At 36.5% G+C, this 25,325-nt stretch overlaps 1 protein-coding gene across 1 annotated transcript in view; it reads right to left on the bottom strand.

The window, feature by feature from the left end:
• Window positions 1–10,589, bottom strand: part of NRP1 (neuropilin 1) — a 175,409-nt gene extending 164,820 nt beyond the window's left edge. The window contains exons 1-3 of the mRNA XM_053713853.1: window positions 10,386–10,589; window positions 8,228–8,629; window positions 4,454–4,628 (exon numbers count right to left, since the gene is read on the bottom strand). Coding sequence (XP_053569828.1) covers window positions 4,454–4,628; window positions 8,228–8,294 — 242 coding nt within the window. The 5' untranslated portion in view covers window positions 8,295–8,629; window positions 10,386–10,589. The remainder of the gene's footprint in view (window positions 1–4,453; window positions 4,629–8,227; window positions 8,630–10,385) is intronic.
• Window positions 10,590–25,325: the final 14,736 nt, after the last annotated feature.

Here is a 25,325-nt window from a genome sequence, read left to right as displayed (position 1 = left end):
ACATTGCAAATACAGCAGATGCAAAGTTTCATTACTCTGTATTATAATAATATTTTATCCCACAAATGTATTACACATGATCTGTTTTTCCATTTAGGTTGAATACTGTAGACAATCCACTAAGTATCTGATTTATTTATCAGGGACACACTGTTACTTTCTGTAATTTATTATTAAAATGCCAGAAGCAAATTCATGCACTTTACTTTGTACTTTTTGGTAAAGGGTTAGACCAGAGGTCCTCTATCTTGAGTTATTTGTGATGTGACATTAATAGGGAATCATATATAATCAATGTATGTTTCCCTATCTTTGTCAATTTAAATCACATTCATATAGATACCTAGTTGTCCGCAAACAGAGCTCAGCATCAAAACTTCCCCACTAGAGCATTTAGTTACTGCACCCAGCAATCATATATACCACTTACAGAAGGAGTTGTGCAGACTTAAAAGCTGTGTCACATGACCTGCAAGACTGGCTTCCATTTCATTAAAGGGATACTAAAACCAATTGTTTTCTTTCATGATTTAGGTAGAGCAGGCAATTTTAAAAGGCCACTGTAAGTAAATATTTTCTATGCCTGTTACTAACTAACTACCCCAAATACGCTTTTTATCAATAGCATTTCATTAACATATCTCTACCGTATATCAGAAATCTTGTCTGCAAATTTAATTGTTTTCCAAACCCACTCCGTGGGTATCCTTTGCTCTGTACCAATCCGTTTACAATACCTAGGTTTCAAAATGGCGCTTTAAACACAAAGTTATTGGTTTAAGTATTTTGAACACTCAGTGCTGGAAATAGTGGGCAGGATAACGTGACATCCTCGGCGAATAAAAGATATAACTTTTAGAACGTTATGAAACTTCGTTTTGGAGAAAATATAGGTCAGTAGGTTTTAATTAATGTTTATTAACTTTAATATGTTAGTTGTTTAGCTTAAAAATTATAACAGAAAGTAATCCTTTAAGCAACTTTCTAATTTACACCTATTATCAATTTGTCTTTGTTCTTTTGCTATATTTATTTGTAAAGCAGGAATCTAAGCTTAGAAACCTGCCCATTTAAAAAAAAAAATGATAATAGGAGTAAATAAGAAAGTTGCTTAAAATTGCATGCTATATCTGAATCATGAAAGAAAGAAAAAAAAATGTATTTTGTATCCCTTTAATACTCCCTAGAAAGTTACCTTTTTAACTATTTTTTGCCATCTGGAACCCTCACCATACAACCAGAGAATTCCTGAAATGCCTAAATAATAATACAATACTTTCTTTTATACAATTCTACAGGGGCAAAATACATTTTAAGCTTAAGATTATGCAGTACACTTATTAAAGCCACTTAAAAAAATAAAATGAAATGCATGAGGGTGTTATGTTATTTTGTTTTAATATATACAAAACCTTTAGTCCCACACCAGGAATTTACATCTCCTCCAAGGCATTTTAATGATTAACCCAGTAATCAGCATTTTCACAAACCAAATGTAGAGTAGAATTTGTAAAATATTAACATTCCACTTTTATCTGTGTAAGTAGCGTGGAAATGAATACATCAGTTTCCATTAGCAAAAAAAAAAAAAGGGGAAAAAAATAGTGCACAGAAGCAAATCGTGTGTCTCCCTTTCCACTATCTGTGGTAATAAAGCCAGTGTTATCTCTGCAGTGACATCATTTGGTACATTGTTTGCTTTGTGTCACTGATATGGGTGAAAGTTTTCTTTAGATTAAGCTTTTCCAACTCATTACTGCCAGCTGTTCACATTCAAGCAATGAGCAATGTGCAAAAAAATGTGTATAAAGCCGAAAGCTTGAATACAAAGACAAAAGCCTAATAAAGTTGTATGAAGCTAAGCTAAGTGAGCACAACTTGCTTTAATTGGTAACGATAACCTATTAGTTTTATTTCATTAAAATAACTAGTGTAGTTTTTCCTCTTAGAGCAAAAATAAAATGGACAAATAGATTAAACTCACTTTAAAGGGACGGTCTACACCAGAATTTGTATTGTTTAAAAAGATAGATAATCCCTTTATTACCCATTACCCAGTTTTGCATAGCTAACACTGTTATATTAAAACACTTTTCACCTCTGGGATTACCTTGTATCTAAGCCTCTGCAAACTGCCCCCTTATTTCAGTTCTTTTGACAGACTTGCATTTTAGCCAATCAGTGCTGACTCCTAGGTAACTCCACATGCGTGAGTACAATGTTATCTATATGGCGCACATGAATTAACGCCCTCTAGTTGTCAAAAACTGGCAAAACGCATTTAGATAAGAGACGGCCTTCAAGGGTTTAGAAATTAACATATGACCTACCTTTGTTTAGCTTTCAACTAAGAATACCAAGAGAACACAGCAAAATTGATGATAAAAGTAAATAGGACAGTTGTTTAAAATTACAAGCCCTATCTGAATCATTAAAAGTTTATATTTGACTAGACTGTCCCTTTAAATATGTTTTGACTTAGCTGTATGCAAATATAGCACTTCTGTAACCAAACAACTAAAACTGAATCTGAAACTAGGAGTTAGGAACTTTAGATTGTTCATACACAGATGTCATCACAACACCAAAAAAAGGAGGAATGCATTTCTGTCTGTATACTCATAAATCTGCTTGTTCAGCCAGCCCCTACTGTGGTAAACACTGTAGTACAAATAACTGTGAATCAAACAATAGTGTTGTAAATGATTCTATAGAATGTATGTCACTGCACAAAGCCACAAGTTTGGCTCATCTGGGCTCTTGTAGTTTAATATGAAGCAGCCCTTGGGCATATTTCCCCTGTTGAATATGATTTTGTTCATTGGTGCATTGCATCTCTGCAAAACAATGAGCGTTTCATTTCTGAATGGATACACCCATCATTTTATATTTTCTTCAATTATTATGCTATGGGCAAACCATTCTTAAATATCATCTGCTCAGCAGATTTGAGAAGAGCTGCACATGTCATATCTATGGCTGAATGAGTTAAAATGTAAACTGCCAATCCTTGGAGCCAATCATTTATAAAATAAACAGATTGAAAAAGTGAATACATGAAAGCAGTGACAATATAACACATATCATTCTCTAATGCATAAGAAAAAAGAAACAAGTTAAAATGTTTATTTTTTTATGGAACAGAAGGTTAAGCTGAGAAATGGATGTTCAAACGAACAGGAGGTGCAAGAATAGGCAAATTCCAATAATTATATTGGTAGACAAAAATACTGACAAGCTAAAAAGATAAAGCTTATTTAATAAGCAAGGGACATTTGTTAAAGGGCCCTAACAATGTGTAATTACAAGACATTTCTGTTGTTTTGCTATGGAATAACATATTGGTTAAGTCTAAGCATTTTTAAAACAAATTAACACCTGTTTGTTGCAACTGATTTTCAATAACCAAACTCCACCCACTTGTGCCGTATATGTAGCAGGGTTTGCATTGAGAAACATGCAGTGTGCATTTCAAGATCTGAGACAGAAAATCCAAACTTTTTAGAGCTAGATTAAATTAAAAGTGGCAAAATAAATCATGTAAATTGCAAAGTTGTTTTTTTTTCTAATGTATAACTAAAAATGATATATTTAAATCTCAAGATGCCTTTAAATCCTATATTATTTAACAAAACAATTAAGAAAAAAAAATACTTTATAAACCCTGTGGTGCTTTCTTTGGCAACTAAGGGGTTACAAATTTCATATAGAAGAGTGGGTAAAAAAAAAATATTTTTAAATTAAAATATGCAAATCTCTAACAAGTTAGATGACATAAACAATCGGAAACATTCAGCCATATATTTTTTTTCCCCATGAGTCCGTCTTAGATGTGAATTTATTACACCTGCAAACTGGGGATTGCCTTCGATCTAATGAAATTAGACTCAGGACACCCGACTGGATCAATATACAGAATGAGTCTACAGAGGTTCCCTTTCTCTTTGAATATTAATATGAATATGAATAGATTACTCTATTAAATTAGACACAAGTGCTCCATCACTGCAGCACATAAGGTTTTGAAGTATTGAGTCACGTGTTACTAAAGCATCTACATGGTTAATTTAGGAACAGTAAATGCTTGCAAGGACCAAAAGTCAGCTTTGTATAATACAGCCCTGCATGTGAACTCAATGCCATTAAATATTTACTGTCAGTTCCCTGCTGTAATTTTTGAGAAATGGATGTGAACAGACCAATAAATTAGATGAGAACCAGGCAAGACATTGTTAAGATGGATAACATTACCAGATTTCAGTTTGAGCTAACAGAACATTTAGCTTTAATATCACTGCCTTGGACAAATTGTCTGACATGGGCTTCAAGCCCCAATTGATCATGTCTCAAAGTGGCAAACATACAATGTATTGAATGCAGCAGATTCTATTTGCGCCTCAGTGATTTCTCACCAGTAGATGGCGCCACAGACTGTACAGAAAATACCACTTACTTGCACTCTCTGTCTTCCAAGTCAAAGTGAGGGTTGAAGTTAATCATAATTCTCTGATAATTTTCTGGTGCTTGTATTAGCCATTCACATTTCTGAGAAGGAAAGTATGATTGTGGATATCCAGGGGAAGTAAGGTAATTAGGATTTGTGATCTTTATGGTATCACCACATTTATCTGTATGGAATACAAAGATAAAAAAAAATATATGTCAGTATTTTGATGTTCAAGTAGGAAAATATCTGTTTAATTGGTTCTCTAATTGCAAAGAGTCATAGATTTTTACTTGCATTTTTGTAGTTCTTCAAATAAAAAAGACAAACTAAATGTTAATGTATTAAAATGTCAGATATAAAATTGCTGCACTGAATCCCGTCTTGATGGAGCTAGTTACTGTGTATAATTGGTGCTTCTGATCTAAATTACACTGAAACTTAATAAGTATTCATTCACTAAAGAGATATTGCATTTTCAGTAACATTAAATCTGCAGAACAGACATTGAACGTGTCCCATGGGCTCTCCAAAGAGTCTAGATTATTGTTGAGGAGTGTAATCTTGTTAAGTAACATTGTTTTACCAGTCTATAGACTAAAAGATCCTGCCTGTCCCCTGTAATGTCTTTAAATGATAAGCCCTGTTTGGGTGATTTGCCATCAGTGCCTGTTTTTAGCTCAAAGCAAAAGCATCTTTTGTTTAATTGCTTCATAAATTTAAGCTATGTGAAGTTGTATGTCCCCTTTGAGCAAAAGCTAGATGAGCATAAAGTACATTTGCTGAAGCAGAAAAGCGTCTGAGTTAAGAGTATTATTTCAATACAGCTCAGAAGATCAAAGGCAGCACAGAATGCCATACCAATCTAAACTTCTAGCGCCTACAGATGCCAACCAAATCTATGTGCCCATATATACCTAGCTGTATATTTAAGTTCTGTCAACTTATATGTCCATTTTAAGATCATGAAAATAAAGTACATTTAATGAAACAGAAAGTTATTTAGTTACATTTTTTGTATAGATAAACATCAAAGATCAGATACATGAACCAAGTGACTATGGACACAAGTTCAACCCTAGCATTTGTGTGTGTGTGTGTATATATATATATATATATATACATAGAAATGTCCGAGCACTCTCACGTATATAATAGTCCACAAAGACCAGGGTGCAAAACATATATGTACAAGTTCAAAAAATTGCACTCTCTGGATTTAAGAGCATTCAGTTTCTACTGTGACGTTTGGAGGTGTTCACCCCTTCCTCAGAACACCCAGAAACATCATATTAAAATTGAATGTTCTTACATTTTTTGAAGTTGTGTGTGTATGTGTGTGTGTGTGTATATATATATATATATATATGTATATATATATATATGTATATATATATATATATATATATATATATATATATATATATATATATATATATATATATATATATATATATATATATCTCTGAACAAGAAACTTGCACTCTCTGCTCTTTTAAGAAAAATCTTTCACTGTGAAAAGTAGTGACGTTTCAGGGACCAAATATCCCCTTCCTCACAGTAAAAGATTTTTCTTAAAAGACCTGAGAGTGCAAGTTTCTTGTTCAGTTGTATTTATACTGTACTTAGCACCCTGGCAGTTGTTGGACTAAGTGAGAGTGCTCTCCTTTGCTACTATATATATATAAATAAATAAATAAATGTTGAAATTCTTAGGAAATTGAAATAGAGCAGAAGAAAAAAAGCCATACTAGAAAGTGTTAAGGTGTTTCACCACCTTTTTTATTTTTCTTCCAGGATTATCTCACACAGATCTGTCAGCTAGGATTTTTAATATATAGTGTAGACAACAAGAAACATGGCTTGTTAAAGTAAACATGTAAAGCACCAATGAGCAGCTACAAACTGTATACACATGACTTCTTTTATTAATGATGTAGAGATATTTTCATTCTTTTTCTTTAATAGATTCCAAATGGAGAGCAAATGGCACCCTTGCTCGCAGCATGACTTATAAATGTACATATTTTTATTACAGGAAAACTAGGTCAATTGGAAATGAAAGGAATTCACATCAAAAATGCATAAAGCTTACATCCTGGTATAAAATAAAGGAAGATATATCACTTTTATTATAGTCTTTTTATTTATTTATTTATCTGAAGAAGCCAGTTATAGCTGTAGCAATATATCATACACCAATAGTGCCATGTATTTTATTCAAGCTGATCATACTGACTTGAGCTCTGGAAGTGCTAGTTTCTCATTATTATCCCTACTTCACATCCAGGCAAACAGAAAGGCTGGATCTGGCATCTGTTACACTGCTGACATAAAACAGGAATGTTTCCAGTCACTTGACAGAGTCACTTCAGAAAACGTTTACTTAGATTGTGTACCAGCCCTGTTCTTTAATCTGTGACTTCTGAGAAAGTGACAGTATAATAAGATAATACTCACCCTTAGGCACCCTGGCTTGCCTGCATTTGCCCCAACGCTGTCTCTTACACCCCTTCTCCTGTACCCAAACGGTTAATAACAATACATCTTAATGACTTTTGACTGTTAGGGCCAGTATAAGGTTATTTAATTATTGTAACTGGCTAAGGCATCTGTATACAAAGGGCATTAGCCTATTGCATAGTTACCCCGCTGCATTGACTCCAGTAGCCTCATTAAATTTTGCCTAAGTGTCCCTAGACAGATAATGCTGTCTGACAGTAAGACGTATCCATAACGTGCAGACCAGCAGTAGATCTATATATGACATGAACTTAGGTTTTCATTAGTCCTCACTCCTACACATAGGTTCACCCTCACTAAGTGCAGATACAAATTCCCCAAAAGCACTGAAGCGCTAGGCACAGATAATTACCCTTTGCTATAACTCATTAAAATGAAGAAAACATGCTAAGGATTTCATTGCTATTTTGTAAATTAATGAATATGGCCTCTTATGTTTTACCACAGGAATTATATTACAGAAGTATGCCTGACCTTCACAAAAGGGACAAACTATTCTACTGAAAAACTTTTAACATGTAATTATAATGAAAATCACCCATGAGAATATTAATAACTGTATACATTAGTAGGCCCTTAACATGCAAAATAATATATTATGTTTCATATAATAAATCATAGATGTTACTAATGACAAATCTAATATCTGGGTCTTTCTAATAACTTTAATTGTCTCAAGCCGTTTCAAAAAATCAATACTATATATACTATATACACTAGATATTATAGGTAAAAAAAAAGCTGAAATGTATGTTAATATGTTATAAACTATAGCAATATCTAATTCTGCACAAACATGGATAGTTTACAAACTATATCAGCCAACACTTATAGATTCATTTTAAAACATAAGGTTATGTTTTCATTTTCTAGTCTAATCAAATAGCCACAAAGTCAGCGTAAAATAATTCTAAATGATATTAAATAAATAAATAAAAACAATAATAATTAACACTATGCAAGCGCAAGAAACAGTTTGCAGGGGTGTTACAAACATTCAAAGTTAACACTATAGTAACAAGCTGCTTATTGTGTTATATTGTTAGCGTGTAACAAAATAACTAGTGTAACAAACATTGTGGATTACCTATTAATGATGGTTACTATAACTGTAATTTACTAGGATTTGGCTCAGGTAAACGCTATTAGCACAGGATAAAGTCAAATAACAAGTCAAGTATCCATCCCAGGCGCTCATGTTGCCTATGAACAGGCAGGGCTGTGCGCAATGGAAGAGCAGGGGACATCTGGGTGACTTACCGTTCCTTGAAGCCCTGGAGAGGTGGATTGTGAAGATCCAGGAAAATAAAACCAGATTGAGATGCATCCTTGGGTGGTAGCAGCAATACAAGTAATATCAATCACACAAAAAAATGAAAACAGGATAATTCCTATATCCAGCAACTTAACTCCAGGAAAGCCAACACATCTGAGTCCCACAAGTAAAGGAAGAGATGTTTCCAAGCGCTCCCAATGTCTTGTATCCTGTCATTTAGTTCAAGGTTTCCTCCACCGTTTCCCTCATTTGATTCTTTCCTTTTTTTTTTGTTACTATCCCCAAATAGCCAGAATAGAAAGAAAATAAAAAAATCATACAATGTTGTTGCTCCTCCTGAAGCCTCTTAGGGAACTGATAAGGAAACCACACGAGTCCTTGTTTTCCTGGAGAAATAAAAAAAAGGAAGGAAGAAGGATAAAATGTGATGAATGAGCAGCTGCTCTGTAAACTGCAAGAACAGAGAAGAAGCTCAGCCCTAATGGATGTGGCTGTAAAGCTGAGCTATGCACAGATAGAGAGAGAGAGAAAGCAAGTCTAATGACTCCTTCACATGTATAACATCCCTGATGTGCAAGCAGCCAGTGTGTGTGTGCAGCCAGTGTAAGTGCAGGAAGAGCAAGGGAACAGTCAATTCCCAGCCTCCCTTGTTAGGTAGGGAGTCTGCATTGAAGGATTCACAGTTCTAGAGCACGCCTCCTCTCATCAGCACCTTAAATACTCCACACACTATGGAAATGCTATTGGATTTACCATCTGATTTTAACCACCCAGAGGGCTGCAGCCTCGCACTTATCACAATTAGCAGCATACATCAACACATTTTCCCTGTTATGACAGATATAGATTTCAATCCTCAGATATTATATATGCACATTATCTACTCCCAAATCTCCATATATCAGCAATGATCCCATCAATCCTATGTACTGCTACAATGTTCAAAATTCTTGTGTCAATCAAGTGTAGAAAATATTATTTGGAGAAATAATCACCCAAAAATATTGTAATGAACTCCACTGAATTTATAATAAACCCTTATCTGCAAATACACATCGACAGTCTCTCATATATCAATTCCTTTTAAAACTTTCTCTTCTAGCAGATACCAAAATATGTTTTTAAGTCCCATTTTTCCCTAAAAAACGTATTCCTTATTACAAATGTAATAAATGTCTCTCCTGTGAATCCCCCTAAAAAAAGACTGACAAATATCTAATACATATTTTATAGCAATCAGTCATAAACAAAACACATATCATCCCCTGAATAAACACATTGATAATGATAATAACCCATCATTTGCTAATACACCTCAAAATAATAATTACACACTCACTTTTTATTTCTAAGGATCACAGATCAGATGTTGTGGTGTGACCTAAAAATGAGAAATAATCCTCTCAGTTGTTGCACTTCAGCTGTTTAAGTCATGCCCCAGAGGCCTGAAGCACATTACTGAGAGCAGCCCCTGTGCCAGGTAAACACAAGTAAAATTGACAAGGCATGACCTGCCCATCTGCATCAGGTAACAAGCTCTATAATTAACCACAGCTACTCAGCCTAAAATTCTCCCCCGAACCAATTCAGTTAACCCATTAGCAACCAGAGAGTCTTGGCAATGGGGTTTGCTCTGTAATAGCCAAGGCACAAATAATAAAAACAAATGTTAGTGGCTACAGATTGATCCTTGACCAGTGAGTGACACATCTGGCTTTTTTTGTTTGATGTCACCATAAAGCCTGCTAATCTCTTACACTTACACTGGGCAGAGATCTGTCAGCAAGATTACACTTACCCTGGGATTAAGATAAGGAAACTGTCGTGTGTTAGCAAAATATCCAAAGAAACAAAACAAAAAGAAAAACAGGAAGCAACATGTTCTATAGTTAGAAATTTCCCTGCACCCAACTAGACTGTAAATTATCCAGGAAAGGAGAAATTTCACTTATTTTGCACATAATGCATAGATTGTGTAGCTATTATCATATATAATTCTTGATCTTCTAAATTACAAGTCTGTTGCTAGGATGCTAACTGAAGCCTTTTATTCTGCACATATACAGCACATAATAAACATCTTCAGAAGTTAGCAGTGAATTCAGAAACTTAAGTTTAATGAATGAATAAATGTACTTTTACCTTGTGTAGTCTGAGTGCCCCCTATGCTGAAGATGCCCCGACAGAGAGGGTAGTAAGTCAGTAATTGGGGGGTGCCTTGGCTTAATAGGGGTGCAATGCGTTTGTGGTGGTATATGCAGCTCTAGCTAAGGATTACATAGATTACTATGTCTCAGCACAGAAGGTATAGGAGGAACTGGGGGAGAGAGTCTGACTGTCAGAGTCTCTCTGGGAAAAGCCAGCAAGTGATATCTGCAAACAGGCTACAAAGCCAAGGAGGAGGGGAATCATCACAGGGGAGGAGGGTTTGTGATGACTGTGCACATCACTCACTGATTCACTGCTCCTTCTCGCTGTAAGAAGACAGTGCTTGGGATTGTTTTACAAAACATCTGCTGGATCCCCCTAGAAGTCTCTGGCTTGGGGCTACATATCTAGGCTGCTGGGCAGATACAGGGCATGCTCTCATGGAGAAGCTGCTGTCCTGCACCTCTATAGGCTGCCAGGGCACCGCCTACGGGGCGAGCTGTTTACTTTGTATACTAGTAGCACCACTGATTGATCTAAGAAAACAAAAGGATTTGGCAACAACTGAGAGCCGTCGCTCCGGGGGTCGGGACAGACAGCAGGACGCTGGCAGCCTGGTCACTGTGAGTGACAGATTGCCTGATACTGGATGCAGCGATTTGCTGCTTCCCAAGACTGCGCTGCGCTCTCTGGCAGGCAGGAGGCGCCATTGTGCTCTGGATAAACTCGTCTTTTCTCTTCCAAGTTGCACTGTAGGAGAGTGAGCCCCTTGAGTCTCTAACACACAAATTCTCTGAATGAATCTCAATAAATGTCAGGAGAGGAGATGCCAGCAGGACAGACAGTGCCAACAGGACAAGACATGCTCCTCCAGCTCACTCTACACACATACAGCACATACATACACAAATGGTGTAGCATAGGGCTAAATATTCCAATTAAAGTAACAAGGTTGTATCTATGTGTGTGTATTGTAGTGTTATCTGTCTAGGGTCTACCAAGTACTGCAGCCAGTACATAAGTCTGGCAACTCACATTTTACAGACCATTAATAATAACAACTGTCTCCTGAGCATACAATAGAGGGCAGTTGGTGGGCTAAGTAATACAAAATATATGCAATGCCTATGCAACATATGTTTTTTACACTATAACAGTATCTGCCATAAACCAACACAGTGTATAGATTCATTAATATCAATATCCATCTACAGCATTTCACCCCCAGTCTCTCCAGTTATATTCTATTGCTTGTAGCCACTTCATTATAAGCTGATGCATCTCTCTTTGGTGAATGGTCCCATAGAATATAATAATATATATGCAGTATATATATATATATATATATATATATATATATATATATATATATATATATATATATATATATATATATATATATATATATATATATAGAGAGAGAGAGAGAGAGAGAGAGAGAGAGAGAGAGAGAGAGAGAGAGAGAGAGAGAGAGAGAGAGAGAGAGAGAAAATAACTCATTGTGTAAACCATTTACAAATCTAAACAAGTCAGAAGACTTGTTTTGTATTTAGTGGAGGATTTTAAACTCACTTTTTGCCTCCCCATACGTTTAATTGTTGTTGTTATATATATATATTAGTAACACTATTGATTTACCTCCAGTGAATGCAGCTATCTTCAAAGCTGCTTTCTTATTTTAACCCTACAGGTGCCAGTTGAACAAGTTCCACCTCTTCATTCTGAGCCAGTCATTCTGAAGCATCAGTATTCTGGCACTCTGTGACAATAGTGGTGCACATTCACAGATCAGTGACATTTGTACAGCTGAGCTCCAGCTTAGCTTACCTGTTATAGAGCAGAAGCCATATATTTTTCTGCAGTGGCTCCACTGCTCTATACTATTTATGTGCCCTTTTTCATCTATCTGTTATTTAACTTTTACATTTTTTCCTGAAAAACCTTTAAAACTATAAAACTCTTGGTCTGTATTGTGTATACTAACGTAAAGTACATAATACAGCAGACCTGTGAATGTTAACCACTTCTGACACATTGTGCAAGAATATGTGAGTTTCAAAATGACACACCCTCTGTATAAAAATGTGCAGCTTCCCCAGCTAGAACCTGGAAAGGGTTAAAATATAAAAACAGCTCTGAAGAGAACTGTAGGCCTAGGCTAAAATATAATAGCATGCTGAGTAGTAACCACACTTGTAAAGTTGTATCCAGCAGTTTCATATCCCTTTAAGAGGGACATTCTAGACCCAATACATCATTTTGATGACTTACTGTTACATACCAGAGAAGCATCCTACAACTGGTCCCACATCTATAAGCTTGTAAAAAGTACATAAAACATTTAAATATTCATCGCTTGTTAAAGGAACAGTCTAGTCAAAATTAAACTTTCATGATTCAGATAGGGCATGCAATTTTAAACAACTTTCCAATTTACTTCTATTATCTAATTTGCTCAATTCTTTAGATATCCTTTGTTGAAGAAATAGCAATGCACATGTGTGATCCAATCACACAAGGCCTCTAGGTGCAGCAACCAATCAGCAGCTACTGATCATATCTAGATATGCTTTTCAGCAAGTGATATCAAGAGAATGAAGCAAATTACATAATAGAAGTAAATTAGAAAGTTGTTTAAAATGACATGTTCTTTCTAAATCACGAAAGAAAAAAAATTGGCTTTCATGTCCCTTTAAGAGCCAAAAATGTCCGCCAAGCCACGCCCACCTATTGCATGTATATTTTAGTATGTTGTTGCTCCAATCACGATTAACTCATGAATACCCTTTCCTACTTGCACACACTGATTTGTGCATGTGCAATTTGAAATAGCTAACTGAAAAATATTAAATGTGCACTGCTGAACCTGCATACAAGGAGAAGGCTAACTGGACAAGAAGATAGGTGTGGGAGGAGCTTGGCAGCCATTTTTGGCAGCTAACAAACAATGAATATTTATCAGTTTCATGTACTTCTTGAAAGCTTCTAGATGTGGAATCTGTTGCAAGATGCATTTTTGGTATATAACAATAAGTAATAAAGAATAAGTATTGGGTTTATACTGTCCCTTTGTTCACCTTTTTGTGTGACATAAAATAATTTAAAACCAATTTTTGTATTGCGTCTGCCGAACTTTTTTTTGGTTTATGGGGCTTTATCTAAAAGCAAAACAGTAAATTATTTTATCAGAGTTGTTTATCGAATTTTTCAAGCGCTTCTATTTTCATCTTTATTATAAACATAGCAGTACATTTTTTTAATTTCACAGCGTTGATCCATTTAATCATACTAAAACATCTATAAAAATAAATACATGCACTCATTCACATCCACACATTGTTTTAAACATGCACTTCCTTTAACAGTTACCCTTAATTACAAATATAGAACATTTTCCAAAGATCACAAATCTTTAAATAATCCTGAAAAAAAAAGACTTGATTTATGATTCGTTCAGGATTTACTGTCAGTAATTCTATGGTCTCTGAAAATCCACAAAAGGAATAAACTTATTTTTAGTCACAGTCAAATATAAAATATTTTGATGAAGCTTGCAGAATAAATTCATATGTAACTAACACATGACTATTTGTGTGACTTGATCAGGATTAAGCCCCTTGTGAGTAACAAGGCCTCAATTTTATTTCAAACCTATAAATAGGAAAGAATAAGTGTTTGTAAACTTGCACTGCATTTGTGGACCATTCATTAATGGCTTATTTTATATGCCTGGAATGGTCAAATATGTGACTTTTTATAAGGAAGCTTTTTTTTCCACATATTTTAATATCAATAATACAGGGGTGTTTCCTTTAAAGGGACAGTCTAGTCAAAAATAAACTTTCAAAATTCAGATAGGGCATGCCATTTTAAACAACTTTCCAATTTACTTTTATCATCAATTTTGCTTTGTTCTTTTGGTATTTTTAGTTGAAAGCTAAACCTAGGTAGGCTCATATGCTAATTTCTAAGTCCTTTAAGGCCATCTCTTATCTGAATGCATTTTGGCATTTTTTCACAACTAGAGGATGTTAGTTCATGTGTGCCATATAGATAGCATTGTGCTCATGCCCGTGGAGTTTACCTAGGAGTCAACACAGTATAGAATTCAAGTCTGTCAAAAGAGCTGAAAAAAGGGGGCAGTTTGCAGAGGCTTAGATACAAGATCACAGAGGTAAAAAGTATATTAATATAACTGTGTTGGTTATGCAAAACTGGGGAAAGGGTAATAAAAGGAGTATCTATCTTTTTAAACAATACAAATTCTGGTGTAGACTTTCCCTTTAAATACAGTGTCCAGCTAATTTTTGGAAGAAACAAATGAAGCTGTTTCAGTTTTGCTATTTGAAGTCATGTGAATGGACTATTCTAAAATAACTGACTGTCTTAAAAAAAAAACTGAATTTACCTGAGTTTTAAAACAGTCAAATTCATATTTAAAGGGACACTAAAGTCAAAATTAAACTAAAACAATCTATTTTTAAAAAAAAACAACTTTCCAATATATTTTCTTTATCAAAACATGCACATTATTTTTATATGCACACTTTCTGAGCATGTGCAAAAGTGCACGGTATATACTTATATGCATTTTGTGATTGGCTGATAGCTGTCACATGATACAGGGAGGGAAAATTTGGTTAACTTTGACATGTGCCGGTGTTCTAATAATTTTTTGCTACCCTGTTAGATTTTGCTACCGGGGATACTGCGCATGCACAAACTACGTCAACACATTCCACAGATGATCGTAAAACATCTGTGGAATGCGCTGACATAGTTTGCTCATGTGCATTATCATCGGTAGCAAAATGTAACGGACAGGATGTTTACTCCCCGCATTCCTGTTCTATAATTTTCGCTACTGTTCCCCTAAGTTCACTTACTGATTATGTCATATACTCCAATTCAAATTCATTATTTTATTGTGTATTTGTCAATTTTTCAATGCTATTGCATTTAGTGGTCCAGTTCAATTGGCAGAAAAGCATAAAAGTGCAAAAAGAAAATGCTCCAGTGTGTTACAGCATTTTATTATTACACTATTGCTTGCATATACCTATGTGTTTAACCCTTTCAAGGGGGGGTCAAAAATATAGTTAAACTCAGCTCCAGAGCAACAATGCACTACTGGGAGCTAGCTGAACACATCTGGTGAGCCAATAATAAGAAGCATATTTGTGTAGCCACCATTAGTCAGCTCAGCTAGTTCCCAGTAGTGCATTGCTGCTTATGAGTCTATCTTAGTGTACTTTACAACAAAGGATACAAAAAGAACATACTTAATTTGATAACAGGAGTACACTGAAAATTAACTTACAATTGCATGCTCTGTATGAATCAATAAAGTTTAATATTTCCATGTCCTTTTAAACAGCAGTGGATCTGCCTAAAAAAAAATATAATAACATTTGCTATAAAGGGACAGTAAAATCAATATTAAAGGGACAGTCTACAATATAATTTATTATTATTTTAAAAGATAGATAATCCCTTTATTACCCATTCCCTAAATTTGCATAACCAACACTGTTATATTAAAATACTTTTTACCTCTGTGATTACCTTGTATCTAAGCTTCTTCTGACAGCCCCCTGATCATTCACATGACTTTTTATTTATTATCTATTGACTTGCATTTTAGCCAATTAGTGCTGTGTTATGGGCATGAGCACAATGTTATCTATATGGCCCACATAAACTAGCAGTCTCCTGTTATGAAAGCTAATAAAAAAGCATGTAATCAGAGGCTGTATTTAGTGGATTAGAAACAGGCAGACATTTAGAGGTTTAAATGTTATAAACTATATTAATATAACAATGTTGTTCGTGCAAAGCTGGGAAATGGGTAGTAAAGGCGTTATCTATCTTTTTAAACAAGAACAATTTTAGTGTAGACTGTCCCTTTAAACTTCCATGACTCATAAAGAACATGCAATTTTAAAGAACCTTCCAATTTACTTCAATTTTAAAATATGCTTTGTTTCTATGTTTGTATGCTTATCAGTATCCTTTGTTGAAGAGTAGGCTCAGGTATAGTCTTCAACAAAGGATACCAAGAGCATACCCCCCAACTGTCCCGATTTTTGCGGGACAGTCCCGATTTTAGGGGTCTGTCCCCCTGTCCCGGATTGCTAGCCATCTGTCCCGATTTGCCCCATGCATTAAAAAAAAAAAAATCTATTGGGCCCATACTCAGAAGCAGCTGGCTTTGCTCTCACAGGGTTAGATACCTGTTAGATTCCCTGTGGAAAAGGAATGGTGTGTGGGTTAAGCAGGAGTAAGAAGGCTGTATACACTCTGACCACGGGTAATGGTGACCTCTCTAACCTACCTCTGGTAGTGATGATGTCTAACCCCTGGTGATAATACTAGCATTCCTTCAGTTTTATACAATGAGCAGTGCTAATACCAGGGTAACGAACAGTGGCAGCCGCAAACTGCCAGCTAATGTGCTTGCCAACCCCCGGACCCCATACAATGAATTACAGATACCCATATATGATGTAGTGTGTGTGTCTATCTGTATCCATAACTGTTTGTGTGTATCTGTATGTATAAGTTTATGCTATGTAGTGTGTATGTGTGTGTGCATGTATATATGTAAGCTATGTAGTGTGTGTATGTGTATCTGCATGTATAAGTTTATGCTATGTAGTGTGTGTGTGTCTGCATTTAAATGTAAGCTATGTAGTGTGTGTATGTGTATCTGCATGTATAAGTGTGTATCTGCATGTATAAGTGTATGCTATGTAGTGTGTGTGTATCTGCATGTGTAAGTGTATGATATGTAGTGTGTGTGTATCTGCATGTATAAGTGTATGCTGTGTAGTGTGTGTGTGTATCTGCATGTATAAGTGTATGCTATGTAGTGTGTGTGTGTATCTGCATGTATAAGTGTATGCTATGTAGTGTGTGTGTGTGTATCTGTATGTATAAGTTTATGCTATGTAGTGTGTGTGTGTGCATGTATATATGTAAGCTATGTAGTGTGTGTATGTGTATCTGCATGTATAAGTGTGTATCTGCATGTATAAGTGTATACTATGTAGTGTGTGTCTGCATGTATACGTGTATACTACGTAGTGTCTGTGTATCTGCATGTATAAGTGTATGCTGCATGTATAAGTGTATGCTATGTAATGTGTGTGTATCTGCATGTATAAGTGTATACTATGTAGTGTGTGTGTATCTGCATGTATAAGTGTATGCTATGTAGTGTCTGTTTATCTGCATCTATAAGTGTATGCTATGTAGTGTGTGTGTGTATCTGCATGTATAAGTGTATGCTATGTAGTGTGTGTGTGTATCTGCATGTATAAGTGTATGCTATGTAATGTGTGTGTATCTGCATGTATAAGTGTATGCTATGTAGTGTGTGTGTATCTGCATGTATAAGTGTATGCTATGTAGTGTGTGTGTGTATCTGCATGTATAAGTGTATGCTATGTAGTGTGTGTGTGTGTATCTGCTTGTGTAAGTGTATGCTATGTAGTGTGTGTGTGTATCTGCATGTATAAGTGTATGCTATGTAGTGTGTGTGTATCTGCATGTATAAGTGTATGCTATGTAGTGTGTGTGTGTATCTGCATGTATAAGTGTATGCTATGTAGTGTGTGTGTGTCTATCTGCTTGTGTAAGTGTATGCTATGTAGTGTGTGTGTGTATCTGCATGTATAAGTGTATGCTATGTAGTGTGTGTGTGTATCTGCATGTATAAGTGTATGCTATGTAGTGTGTGTGTATCTGCTTGTGTAAGTGTATGCTATGTAGTGTGTGTGTGTATCTGCATGTATAAGTGTATGCTATGTAGTGTGTATGTGTATCTGCATGTATAAGTGTATGCTATGTAGTGTGTGTGTGTATCTGCATGTATAAGTGTATGCTATGTAGTGTGTGTGTGTATCTGCATGTATAAGTGTATACTATGTAGTGTGTATGTGTATCTGCATGTGTAAGTGTATGCTATGTAGTGTGCAACTGTGCATTTTTGCTTACTTTAAAGGCCAGAATCTAGAATATTAATGGGGAATGCAGAGAGCAGTTTTAAAGAATTTATTATTAAATGTCCAATTAAGGTAAAAATATTTAGCAATGTCTTTGCAAAGGTTAATTAAATACATAGCTCACATAGCCATACCAGTGGTATGAGCTTGTGTTTGATTTGCTGCCTAAGTGTATTTAAATATATGACTTTATTTAGAATTTTGTTTATATTACTTTAATCTTATGATTATTTAAGCCCCGCCCACCACATTTCAATGTTTTTGCCGCAGGGGGGGGGGGTGTCCCTCTTTTGAATTTTGAAATGTTGGGAGGTATGCAAGATCATGAAGCACATTTAATAATGTTAGTAAACCTGATAGTTGTTTACAGTTGCATGTGCTATCTGAATCATGAAAGTTTAATTCTGACTTAAAGGGACATGAAACCCAAATTTTTTCTTTCAAGATTTAGAAAGAACATACAATTATAAACAACTTTCTAATTTACTTCTATTATCTATTTTGCTTCATTCTCTTTATATTCTTTGCTGAAAAGCATATCTAGATATGCTCAGTAGCTGCTGATTGGTAGCTGCACATAGATGCCTCCTGTGATTGGTTCACCTTGTGCATTGCTATTTCTTCATTAAAGTATATCTAAAGAATGAAGCAAATTAGGTAATAGAAGTAAATTGGAATATTGTTTAAAGTTATATTCTCTACCTTAATCATGAAAGAAAATGTTTGGGTATAGTGTCCCTTTAACTGTTCCTTTAATATTATAATTTGTCTCTAAGTTACTTCGGTTATAAAAGTTTTTGTTTTACTTATATTTTGTTGGACATTATAACAGGACACAAACCTGTGTGTTCTTTTGGAGCGCAAGGCAAGTAGGACGAAATTATCACAATCAAACATTAATACAGTTACATTAAAGAGATCATTTTTTAGGCTGAAAGATAAGTAGACATTAGAGAATTGATCATTTAGATAATTAACTGACAATTAACAAGTACTTAGCTTTAGTTATATACTCAGCAGTTTACACAACAGTAGATTGTTATCTTGAGATGGGAAGGGGACCCGAACAAACTGCTGATATTTATAAACCCTGGGAGTTAGACATTACCCTGACCATAGCATGAAGTCCAGCAGAACTCAGGATTTATACGTTTTTTATATGTTAGAAAATGAATACACATGTAGAATAGCAACACAATGGGGCCTATTTAACAAATATCTGTCCGACATGATCCGATCAGCGGATCATGTCCGACAGACATCTCTGAATGCGGAGAGCAATACACTCTCCGCATTTAGCATTGCACCAGTAGCTCTTGTGAACTGCTGGTGCAACGCCGCCCCCTGCAGATTTGCGGCCAATCGACCGCTAGCAGGGGGTGTCAATCAACCAGATCATATTAGATCAGAGCAGGCGGACAGGTTATGGAGCAGTGGTCTTTAGTCTGAAGGCTCGCCAGAAGCACGGCCCTTCAAGCTCCATATGGAGCTTGATAAATGGGCCCCAATATATCATTTTAAACTATTAGCACAAATAAATAATTATCCTTCGCTCCGCTCATCTCCTACTCTCTTCCTCTCTTGTTACCTCCTCACATTCCCGTTTACAGGACTTCTCCAGATTGGCTCCCATCTTGTGGAACTCTCTGCCTCGCTCCACAAGAATCTCCCCTAGTTTTGAAAGCTTCAAGCGCTCCCTGAAGACTCTACTGTTCAGGGATGCATATAACCTACACTAACCCTCCTATCTCCACTGCTATCCCCTTAAACCCCATAGCATGTAAGCCTATGAGCCCAGCTGTTTGTAGTTCACATTCATAAGATCCTACTACAACAGTGCAACTCTCTGCAGGGTCCTCTACCCACTTGACCTCTACCCACTTGACCCTTGTAAATGATATTTTGTATACCACCTATGTCAAAGCGCTACAGAATCTGCTGGCATTCTACAAATACCTGATAATAATAATAATAATTACATGATATATGTAACACAGAAAAGTTTATCCCGACACTTAAATGGACAGTCTACAATAGAATTTTTATTGTTTTAAAAGATAGATAATTCCTTAACTACCCATTCCCTAGTTTTGCATAACCAACACAGTTATAATAATACACTTTTTACCTCTGTGATATGTGGCGTTATCTATCTTTTTAAACAATAATAATTTTAGTGTAGACTGTCCCTTTAAGAAGTGGCAATGAAGCTGTCTGTGTACTCTCGGAATGCCAAGGCTGGAGAAACACTAAATTCTGTAGTATTTACTATATTGTTCTACAGATAACCAGTTGATGTACCAGACTGTCCAGTTTAATACCAGACACAGCCCTGTTTGCAAGGAGTCAAGCCTTTCCCTCACAGCAGAGCAGAGATTTACATTCCAGACCATATATTTGCTTTATTTAACACCACTTGTGACAGGTTTTACATTGTTAGTAAATAAAGTGAGGGAATGTGAGGTCAACAAGGTTGTCCCCTCTTTTTGTTTTCTCCAGAATCCACCCTTTTTATATTGCCCATAATTACACTTGCCAAGGTTAGTTAAATAACACACAAGTTGTAGCTAAGTGGTGACAAATCACACTAATACAGTCACCCTATTCCCTATGAAACACTGTTATATTTAGTCTCAGCATACCTTTCATTTCACTTAAATATTATCTTCAAGGGACAATAAATAAGAAAAAAAAAAAAAAATAATAATTAAAACAATTTAGTATATTACTGATCCAGTGTATAGTGAACAATTGCAATTAGCACTATTTATTTTGCTTACTTTTGCTGTAAAATGCCTTGCTTTTGTGTGGAATTGTTTGTAAAGAAATTGACAGTTTTAAAGATATATGAAACAGTAATTTAGTGTGTAGGTTTTTGCAGTTCAATACTTTGCTGATATCAACTATACATATCTTTAATCTCCATTTAAATTACTGCTAATTAAATAAATGATACAGTTTCTTGTTCAGAACTTTACTGACAAATGCACATTTAACATGTCCTAAATTTCCCATGAACACGTTTACTGCAGAGCCAAAACATTCCTGCTATTTATCTTTTTCACTGAGAAAGAAAGTGGGCTGTCATAAGGGCTTTTTATGAGAGAGATTTCCTATTAAAAGTTGTCATCTCTTTTAAAATGTAGACTTTTATGAGGCTAAAATGGAGGGGCAGGTTCTCAAAAAAAAACTTAGATGAGAGGCATGTGACCTTTTCAGACTATTGCTGATATATGTATACTCACAATAGACAATTATAATATAATAGGGAACACACACTTCTCTGCTGTAGAACAAACAGCCTAGGCTTCAGTATGCCTCATCTACACGCTTGACTTCTGCTATCTTATATCAGAAACTAGTCCTAAAGCCCGTGTTCACGGGCCATTTTTTGCAGCACAGCTGTTCCACCCCTTGCTCTCTCTCTTTCCCCCTTCTCTTTTGCTCTTTCCCCCCTCTCTTTTGCTCTCTCTCTCCCAGTGGCGTCACTAGGGTTGGTGTCACCCGGTGCGGTAAGTTATGGTGTCACCCCCCCAGAAACCAGACACACACAAAAACACAGGCACACGCACATACAAACACTCAGACACACTTAAAAACATACTCAGATGCACACACAAACACTCGGAAACACACTCAGACACACACAAACACTCGGAAACACACTCAGACACACACACAAAAACACACACACAAAAACACTGAGACACACACACAAAATCAGACACGCACAGACAAAAACTCAGACACACACATACAAAATATGTAAACTGCACTGCATTAATTATAAAGCTCATGCCTAGAGCTGCTCCCTGCCTCAGCAGAGCATCAAATGAAAGATAAACAGAGCACTCTAAAAATAAATCACTAAAGAAAAGGTTTAGGCGCAAACTATGAAAATTCTGCTCTCTGACTCTGTTCCAAGTCTGTCAGTGCACAGCCCCGGGCCGCGTGCCTACCGCTTCTTATGGCCAATCACCTCTGCACTCTGCCCACTCCCAGACCCCCGCCCGCTCTCCCCTCCTACCTCTTCAGTGTGCACTTAGTGTACCGTAACCGTACCGGTCTGGTGGGCATCATACGTGGCTCCTTCACTTTAGAGACAGTGTCAGACAGTCATGCGGTCAAGTGCCAGGCATCCCCTCACGATTTCCCAGTTCCCATTTAGAGAGACAGTACAGCAGTGAGTGACTCCACTGCTCCACATGTCACTGAGCAGTGAGCACAGATAGGCAGGCAGGTTTAGGCTAGCAGCGCAACTTTGCAAGCCCCACGGAATGCCCACAACATCCATAGTGCAATTGGGCAGGGGAGGAGCAAAGTACAAACAAGCAAAGCAGCCAGGAAAACTATTTGTTCGCTGGCTCAAGGGGCAAAAAAAATTGTGTGTCTACAACTTCCCCAGTCCCACTAATGTTCCCAAATGCCAGCCCCTCTAATAAAAAAATCTATGCATCTCAACATTGTATTTCTTTGAATTTCAATAAAATAAAAAAAAAAAAAAAATTTTTTGTGGTGTCGCCCCCTGGAGGATGTCACCCAGGTGCGGCCTGCACCCCCCACACCCCCTAGTGATGCCACTGCTCTCTCCCCCTCTCTTCTACTCTCTCTCTCCCAATTTCTCTATTTTGCTCTCTCTCTCCCCCCTCTCTTTTGCTCTCTCTCTCATCCTCTCTTTTCCTCCCTCTCTTTTGCGCTATCCCCCCTCTCTTTTGCGCTCTCTCTCTCCCCCTTTTTTGCTCTCTCTCCCCCTCTCTTTTGCTGTCTCTCTCCCTCTCTTTTGCTCTCTCTATCACCCCTCTTTTGCTCTCTCTCTTCCCCCTCTTTTTTGCTCTCTATCCCTCCTCTTTTGCTCTCTCTGTCCCCTTTCTTTTGCTCTCTTTCCCCCCTCTCTTTTGCTCTCTCTCTCCCCCTCTCTTATGCTCTCTCTCTCTCCCTCTCTTTTGCTCTCTCTCTCCCTCCTCTCTTCCCCCTCTCGTTCCCCCCTAACTTTGCGCTCTCTCTCCCCTCTCTTTTGCACTCTCCCCCTCTCTTTTGCTCTCTCTCCCCCCTCTCTTCCCACCCTCTCTTTTGCACTCTCTCTCTCTCCCCTCTTTTGCGATCTCCCCCTCTCTTTTGCTCTCTCTCTCCCATTTCTCCCCCTCTCTTTTGCTGTCTCTCTTCCTCTGTTCTGCTCTCTCTCCCCTCTCTTTTGCTCTCTCTCCCCTCTCTTTTTCTCTCTCTCCCCTCTCTTTTGTTCTCTCTCTCCCCCCTCTCTTTTGCTCTCTCTCTTCCCCTCTCTTTTGCACTCTTGCCCTCTCTTTTGCGCTCTCCCCCTCTCTTTTGCTTTCTCTCTCCCTCTCTTTTGCTCTCTCTCCCCTCTCTTTTGCTGCCTCTCTCCCTCTCTTTTGCTCTCTCTATCCCCCCTCTTGTGCTCTCTCTCTCCCCTCTCTTTTGTTCTCTCTATCCCCCCTCTTTTTTGCTCTCTCTCTCCCCCCTCTCTTTTCCTCCCTCTCTTGGCCTTTTATATTAGAGGACGAGCAATTCCACATTGTGAAAAGTTTTGTAGTGTTAATTAATGTGACAGTAAATTCTGTGCATGTTGCTACTATATGTCATTAAAGGGACAGTATACATCATTTTTTATATAACTGCATGTAAATAGACACTACCATAAAGAATAATATGCACAGATACTGATATAAAAATCCAGTATTAAACCTCCCAGTTTTACACCGTTGAAAATGTTAGGCAGGGACTCCCACTGAAATTGTATGTAAAGCAAAAAGAGCAGACATTTCCCCCTCCCCCTGCATATGAAAAGACCCTTTACACAAACAGAAGCAAGCTGGAGTAGGTAGACAACAGTCTACTTCTAAGCCTTTGGGGCTTGGTTAGGAGTCTGAAAATCAGCACAATGTTATTTAAAAATAAGCAAAACTATACATTTTTATAAAAAAAAACCTGTTGGGGCTATATAAATAGATATTCTACAAAACATTTATCCAAAGAAAAATCTAGTGTACAATGCCCCTTTAATAGACATGTGCATAGACGATAAATTAGTTTTAGACATATAATTTGTCTCAGAAAAAAACCTTTAGTTCACTTGATATTCATTAATAGAGTTATTTGGAATTTGGTAACGAAAATCTCTATACGCTCTCTCTATCACCCCTCTTTTGCTCTCTCTCTCCCCCCTCTCTTTTGCTCTCTCTCTCCCCTCTCTTTTTTGCTCTCTATCCCCCCTCTTTTGCTCTATCTCCCCTTTATTTTGCTCTCTTTCCCCCCTCTCTTTTGCTGTCTCTCTCCCCCTCTCTTTTGCTCTTTCTCTCCTCCTCTCTTGTGTACAATGCCCCTTTAATAGACATGTGCAAAGATGATAAATTAGTTTTAGATATATAATTTGTCTCAGAAAAAAAACCTTTGGTTCACTTGATATTCATTAATAGAGTTATTTGGAATTTGGTAACAAAAATCCATTTGTCCACTATTTCCTTTTTTTTTTTTTTTTAAAGTATCTTTTTATTGACTTATATATTTTCATAAGTATACATAAATTGAAATGCATTTAAGTAGATTTAAGTACATTCAAATGCGTCCAATACATCAACTTCAACGGGGGGTCAAAAAAAACATTTTCTCAAAACAGATATGAATAGAGCTTCTTATATATAAAGAAAATATATATGCTTCCTTTGCCCCCTACCATAAACAGAATGTACCTCTTTCTCTGGAGGCCCTCTTTACTTGGCCTCCTTAATTACCACAACATATATTAATAGATAAAGTAAAAGAGAACAGAAAAAAAAAACAAAAAAAAACATAACTCAAACATAAACATCTGCTGTAATTGTACGAATAATCATAACAATCAGCGGTAGCCATAGGTCACATTTCATTGAAACAGCAACGCAGCTGAAGGTAAATAAGTTCCCTATGAGCAGAG

The sequence above is a fragment of the Bombina bombina genome, chromosome 5 (genome assembly GCF_027579735.1).
Source record: "Bombina bombina isolate aBomBom1 chromosome 5, aBomBom1.pri, whole genome shotgun sequence".
NCBI lineage: Eukaryota > Metazoa > Chordata > Amphibia > Anura > Bombinatoridae > Bombina > Bombina bombina.
Note: the sequence above shows the minus strand (reverse complement) of the source record. Positions and strands in the feature narration are given on the sequence as shown.